General features: G+C 36.3%; 1 protein-coding gene across 1 annotated transcript; it reads right to left on the reverse strand.

Annotated features, from left to right (window-relative positions):
* Positions 1-3,558: 3,558 nt before the first annotated feature.
* Positions 3,559-6,958, reverse strand: LOC104226578 (tetraketide alpha-pyrone reductase 1). Its single transcript, XM_009778606.2, has 5 exons — positions 6,785-6,958; positions 5,868-6,040; positions 5,521-5,709; positions 4,569-4,924; positions 3,559-3,933 (listed from the first exon to the last, which is right to left on the reverse strand). Exons 1-5 carry the CDS (start codon positions 6,936-6,938, stop codon positions 3,792-3,794), a joined length of 1,014 nt encoding a protein of 337 aa, XP_009776908.1. The 5' UTR covers positions 6,939-6,958; the 3' UTR covers positions 3,559-3,791.
* Positions 6,959-7,753: the final 795 nt, after the last annotated feature.

Raw genomic sequence — 7,753 nt, forward strand, 5'->3', positions numbered from 1 at the left:
TAAATAAGCCAAATATATTTTTAGGTGCCATAATTTAAATACGAAATTAAATTTAAAAAGTTAACAACAAAAATTAAACACATAAATGAAATACGAAAATATAACACGTAAAGTAAACACAAAAATTAAGCACTAAAATGATACACAAAATTATATATTAAAATTAGGAGATGGAACGAGTGCACCATGATTAAATATTGAAACTTGAAGAAATTGCCCAAAATATTGCTCCAAATACTTGACGAATTAATTTGAAGCTTGAAAGTTGCTCCAAAAATTTGCCCAAATACTTGAAAGTTATCACTTGATAATGAGAAAATTGAGAGAATTATAAAATATAAATAGAATGTAAAATATTTCAGAGAGAATGATTGATTTTTGTGGGAAAAAATGAAGAAGGATGGGGGATATTTATAATAGAAAATAGGGTCAAAGTATAATTTAATAAACTTAGAGGTGGGGGTAGGTGGTGTTTTGGGGGGGAGGGGTGGAGGCTAATTATAGTCGTTTTGGCCATTGGGAACGGCTGTTTTTGCAATTGAAACCGTTGCCCAACGGCTAGAATTTAAAAAAAAAGGTCGTGGGACAGGCGGGAAGGGATGGGACAAATTAGACGAAATGGCCATCCCATCCCATCCCGTGTCCCGTTTAACATGGCCCCATCCCGTTTAGAATGAAGTGGGCCGAGACAGAATGGGACGACTAGTCCCGTTGGACAGCAATACTTTACTCCCCAGTCTACCCTCTTCTCCAATGCTTTCTAAAAAAATTAAAAATTGGGCTGCCTAAAGTTTTTTTTTTCCCGAGAACCAGTTTGGTTTCATGCCGGGATGGTCGACTACTGAGGCCATTCACATTGTGAGGAGATTGGTGGAGCAGTATAGGGCGATGAAAAAGGATTTGCATATGGTGTTCATTGACCTGGAGAAAGCTTATGACAAAGTCACGATGGAGGTTCTATGGAGTTGTTTGGAGGCTAGAGGAGTGCCATGTATGATGGAGCTAAGACATGGGTTAGGATAGCAGGAGGAAACTCTGACTACTTTCCGATTGAGATGGGGTTGCATCAGGGATCAACACTTATCCCGGTGATGGATTCATTGACGCGACACATTCAAGGGGAGGTGCTTTGGTACTTGTTATTGCGGATGACATAGTCCTGATTGATGAGACATGAGGTAGCATTGAGGTCTGGAGTCTAAGGGTTTCAAATTAAGCAGGACCAAGACAAAATACTTGGAGTGCAAGTTCAGTGGTGTTACCCAGGAGGCAGACAGGGATGTGAGGCTTGATACGCAAGTCATTCCCATGAGAGAAAGTTTCAGGTATCTGGGGTCTATAATTCATAAGGATGGGAAGATAGATGAGGATGTCACACACCGTATCGGAACAGGGTAAATGAAGTGGAGGCTCGCTTCCGGTGTCTTGTGTGATAAGAATGTGCCGTTGAGACTTAAGGGTAGGTTCTACAAGGTAGTAGTTATACCGACTATATTGTATGAGACATAGTGTTGGCTAGTAAAAAACTCCCATGTCTAGCGAATGAAAGTAGCTGAAACGAGGATGTTGAGATGGATGTGTGTGCATACTAGATTGGATATAATTAGAAATGAAGTTATTCGGGACAAGGTGAGAGTGGCCCCTGTGGAGGCAAAGATGCGTGAGGCGAGGTTGAGATGATTCGGGCATGTTAAGAGTAGAAGCACATATGCCCCAGTCAGTAGATGTGAGAGGATGACCTTGGGAGGTGAGAAGAGGGGTAGAAGTAGGCCAAAGAAGTCTTGGGGAGAGGTGATCAAGCGGGACATGGCGCACCTTGAGCTAACCGAGGACATGACCCTAGATAGAAGGGTGTGACGGCTGAAGATTAGAGTAGAAGTTTAGTAGGTAGCCGTGCGTTTCCCTTTGTCTTCTCTAGTTCGATAGTATTAGTGCTAGTACTGTACCCTTTTTCCATAGTTTGCTATATTCGCATGTCTTGTTCTGTTATTACTTGCCATCGGTAATTCCGTAGTTTGCTAGTAGTACTTCATTCATATTCTCGTTTGCTGCCTTAGATTTAGTTTTCTAAATATATTGTCTTGCTATTACTTGTTATCGATACCTCTTTCATATTCTCTGTTGCTATCTTTGATTTAGTTTTCTAATTATTTGTCTTGCTATTACTTGCTATCAAGGCTTCTTTCACCTTCTTTAGCCGAGATCTATCGGAAACAGTTTCTCTACTTCCAGGATAGGGGTAAGGCTACATACATGCTACCCTCTCCAGACCCCCACTTGTGAGATTATAGTGAGTTGTTGTTGTTGTTGTTGTTGTTGGGTTGCCTAACAACACATGAGGTACAGAAAAATAAATATAGAAATATGGTTTGGATGTTTTATTTTTCTGTATGACCCTTTGGATGTTTTATTTTTCTGTATGACCCTTTGGATGTTTTATTTTTCACTTTTCCCCAAGTGGGTTCTCCAAGTTTTCAATTTGTTTTTCCCGAATGGCTTTTTTGCTCCCAAATTTTCATTCTTTCTTCCCTTTACCCCAAGTGGATTCTGCAAAATTTTCATTTTTTAAAAAGTTTCTCAAATGGGGTTCTCTAATTTTTTTTATTTTGTTTATTTTTATCTTGGTGATCAATTAGCAGTATTATTTCGACCTTTAGTGAACTCTCAGTGTTTGCTACCTAATGTGGAATCTCTCTTGCTGATCGCGTGGCGTCCTATGTAAATGCCTTCAAAGTTTATACTTTCTTCCTTAATTCATATTTTCTCATTGAGGAGTATAGTTCTAGTTCTAACAACAATGCTAAAATATGATCCTCTTTTCCTATCCATTTAGATTACTCCCTAAGGCCCAATTCATGTAATGTTGTTTGATTGGGTATGAAATTTAAGAGAAAACAAAATTTTTAAAACTTGTGGTCTAAAATAAGCCATATATATTAATATAGCTATAAATCATCTCATTAAACGTGAAATGAGAAGTTTAAATTTAAAGTGTTTCTAAATATATAAATATGTCATTCTTTTGTATAGACTAAAAAGAAAGTGTGCCACATAAAATGGGACTTTGGGAGTATTATCTAATCGTGTTTGTGTATCATCTGCATTTTCATCGACAGTTACGATGGGTTCATAGTTTTTGGTAAATGAACTCGTAGTTAGTGAGTCTCTTTCTAAAAAAAGCTGATCCTTTAATAATTGCGATTTCAGGGACTTTTCGAGATGAAATTGGAAATTTTGAGTTTTTAGATTTAGTGAAACTTGGTTTTTATTTTCTTCTTAAGCTATTTTGTACCACTTCTTCCGATTGTATGTATGTAACAATGTGACAACGACTATTGTTGGTTAGTTTAGGTAGTTGCTACTAGTCGAAAAAAGCAAAAGCTCATGGAATTGGAAGGTACAAAGGGCACTGAATTTGACTGCTAATTCATTGGATATCAACCTCTGGTTGCTTTTTGGATCATCAGATCCAGATGAAAATTGCCTGTCTTTTATTGTTAAGTAAGTCCCTTTTTTCTCTATTTTTGTTTCCTTTGTGCTGCTAATCTGCTATTGTGGTTTGCTAGAAATGCTTTGTCAATGTTTGAAAATGCTAAGGATTCAGACACAAAAGATGCCTTGAATCGTATAATCGGGGCATGTGCTACCATGTAACAGCAAGTTTCCATTTACTAATACATAGATGAGGTAACTATTGGTATAAATAACTAAGGATCAACACATGAGGTACATAAAAATAAAACATCCAAAGGGTCATACAGTAAAGAGCTTTTATGCAGAAATGCTGTCTCTTAGATGGAAGAGATAAGGCCTTTGTCTTTGAAGAATGCGACACAATCGTCAAACATCTCTTCAATGGACTTGAATTTCATTCCTAAGTTCTCCAGCTTCAAGGTGTTGAATTCGTAGTGAGGTCGATCAAGTTTCTTAAACCTGAAATAGCAGTTAATTTGAATCTCCATCAAAATGGTACTCCTACTATTTTTTTTTATAATAAGGTACTCCTATAACCTTTATTAGGAGTACCTGTTTTAAGTAGAAATAATGGATGTGGTATGTAGAACTATAGGTCTTTCTAGGATAGAGGCGAATCCATGATTTAAATAGGCATATGCACATCTTCATATACTGACATACATGTGTATCAGGCATATTTTACTCTTTTCACATTTTTTGTATAAATATATGTAGTGGCATGTAAGCTGGAAGCGTTATCAACTTATTTTCTTAACTTTTCTTGTATGCGAGTCAATGTTTCTTGCTAATATTTGCTACTGTGTATGTGTAGTTTTTGTTTATATTGTTGCTATTTAATAGGGAGAGGGGGGAAGGAATAAGGAGAAAGAAGATAGTGAGAATTGAACTCACACTTAACTAGTACTACTAAGGTATGTTGCTTGGATCCTTTTAAAAATGTTGTCGGCTGTATGTCAAATCCTCCAAAAATCACTCATTTTTGGGATATCCGAGCAACATAGCTACTAAGTTATAAGCCATTTTGTATATATAAGTGCACATACATCCACTACTTATATAATAAATTCTCCTCTTCTCGAGATTATACTGACCTTTTAGGAATAGGCAAAGATGGGTAGCGCTCCGATAGAATTGAGACAAGTTGATTGTTGTCAAGAACCTTTGAGCTGCAAAGATACCTCCCATGAGCATCTGGATGCTCATAGACAAGTATATGGGAGAGAGCAACATCATCTATGTGAACATAACCCATTCTTCCATGCCAGTCAAACTTATCTGTCTTTCCTTTAAGCAAACCAAGGACATCATCTGCTGTTGAACATAAATCTGGAGGCAAACTTGGTCCAATGATGAAAGAGGGGAGTAGTGTCACAAGATGAATGTTGTTTTGTCCACAGAATTCCCAAGCAGCCTTCTCGGCTAGTGTCTTTGATAGTACATACCAAATCTTGCATCCACAGAGTAAAATGATGAAATTATTATATATATTCTCCATCTTTTTTCTCCTTTTTAAATTTTTTTTTTTTACTTCGGGACATGTCAAAATGTTTGACTTCTAAAAACTTCCACAATTTTCAGGAAATCAAATTCAAGAAACTATTTAAATTTTAACTTTTATCCCATTTGTCCAAGTCTTAGTGGACAAAGTTACTCGATGCCTGTGTTGATGGGAGGTAGCAAGTACAACAACAACAACAATAACAAACCTAGTGAATTCCCACAGAGGTGTCTGGGGAGGATGAGATGTACGCGGCCTTACCCTTACCTTGGTGGGAGGCAGCAAGTACCCCATGGAATTAATTGAGTTGCACGTAAGCTGGCCCGAACACCACGGTTTAAAAGAAAAATTATTTAAATTTTAAGTTTAATGTGTTATTTTCTCTATCACACTATCTTTCAAATACTACTTTGATATTTTCCTTAATATAGAAGTCAAATTAACATCTTAAAACTTCATGTCCAATCAATACTATCATACTAAAGTGAAATGGAGGAGGGAGTACATGAAAAGGAAATATTAACAGCAAACAGAGATGTATTTACCTCAAATTTTTGGCAGAGTTCGACAGAGCTCCAAGATGATTCATCCAAGGGTATGTTAGGGTCAATGTCATCTCTTACCCTTGCTGTTGAAGAAGATGAGGTCAAAACCACACGTTTCAGGCTTGGATTTTTCTTACAGGATCTTAGCACATTTAAGGTACCATCTATTGCAGGTTTCAGGATTTCAGCCTGCAGCATGCACATTTAGTCACTTAAGGTGATTTCCCTTCTCCGATTTATATGGTACTCTTTTTCATTCTGTGAAGTTTTGAAATGTTTAGACTTACAAAAGTGTGTTCAATCAAATATTGTCATATAAAATGAAACGAACATAATATTTTGGATACCGTAAGATCATAAGTAGGCTTTCCCAAGACAGGTGAGGCAGTATGAAAAACACCATCACAACCCATAATAGCATCATCAAAGCTGCCTTCATCGGTAAGGTTAGCTTTCACCAGATGAAGTCTCTCCTTTGCTCCTTGCAGCCTCCACAGATGGCCTACTTTGTTTTGGTTCCCTGATTTTGACATAAAAATATCAATGCCATGTAACAAATTTGAGTGGATAAATCTCCATTACTAGCAGCAATTGTTACATAGATTCGTTTAAGTACATATATTTGGTATAGAACGATCTCGCATTTTCTAATATTTAGTGTATTTTGAAGAATTTGCAAGAACTACCTTCACCTTTATCTTTCAGACATGGATCCAAAATTTAAACCTTATGAGTCTAACCTTAATGTTCTTAGCACTGAACTTGCAAGAAGTACCTTCACCTTTTTCTTTCAGAGACGGATCCAAGATTTAAACCTTATGAGTCTAACCTTAATGTTCTTAGCACTGAACTCATTGCACTTTTAAAATCATTGGTTCAGAATTTAAATTTTGTTGAAATTTTAATGTTCTTTATATAGAATGTTTGTGTCAAAAACTTAAAGTTTGGTTGAATCCATAGAAAATACACTCCATTTGCATATGTATATCGCTCTTGCGCAGGCAAATGAAGGATCCGTATAACCAAAGCCGGATTAAGGATTCAAACCCTATGGGTTCAACTTTTAAGGTTTTCAGCATCGAACCCGTTATAAATTTATGGGTTCATATTTGCTTTTGCAATTTTAATGAATTTTTTACATATAAATTTTTGCTCCGCATCGAAAATTATGGATTCAATTGAACCCGTCGATAGAACACTACATCCGCCCCTGCGTATAACATAGTCTAGTAGTAGGAGTAGGAGTAGGAGTAGTTGCATGTACCTGGATCTCTAACTGTGCCAATGACATGATAACCAGACAATAGAAGGCGTTTGATCAGCCATGAAGCTAGAAAACCAGATGCACCTGTCACACATACTTTTCTCTTGTACTTACTGCTGTTTACTTCTACATTTTTATTTTCCAATATTTCCATGTTTTACAATTTCTTGGCTGCAACATGTTCATATATTGATGTATATATAGGGGAAATGTAGGCATTGAGGAAGGTATGAAGAAGGTGAATCATTTCATTTATGTGGCTCTTACATAGTATACTCACAAGCTGCATGAAACTTTTTTTTCAACTAATAAGCAAATTATCTTTGCGTGATTCTACACGTTATGCAGAGGAGAATACGAAGGACAAGTCAAGAGAGTCAGATTTAGGGCGGGTTTTGTTGGTTCAATATGTATATATACAATTGTTTTAAAAAAAATATTTTACTTATTCTAAACTCGCTGACTCTATATCCTGAATTTGTCTAGGCAATTGTACATAACACCAATTGGGAAGTTTCTTTCATTTGTAGGCCCTTGAACAAGGAAGAATTTCCAGCATTGTTGTTGAAAAACGAGAAGATGGAACAGATTTGTTAATCTTGACAGAATCATGGGCGAATCCAGCATTATTAGTTATGGCATTAACTTTTATGCTAGACCTGAACAAGGAAAAATTTTCCATAAGAACAACTGGCCTCCCTACTTTTCAATTTAATATCTCATATTTCAATTTACAACCATCTAGCCCAAAAATAATTGGCTAATACTCAACATTCAACTCCAACAGGTTCTCGAAATTACTATTTAGTTTTTAAAAAAGATTGCCCAAACTTTTAAGTTAACTTTCGAATCAGTAACTGTGACTCAAATATTAGTTCAACAAACCAAATCCACTTGAGTAGTGAAAATTAGATTTTTAACAAGCTTAAATATGTGTGTTTAAATTCCAAATTTGATTTCGTGAGAATT

Source organism: Nicotiana sylvestris, chromosome 4 (genome assembly GCF_000393655.2).
Source record: "Nicotiana sylvestris chromosome 4, ASM39365v2, whole genome shotgun sequence".
NCBI lineage: Eukaryota > Viridiplantae > Streptophyta > Magnoliopsida > Solanales > Solanaceae > Nicotiana > Nicotiana sylvestris.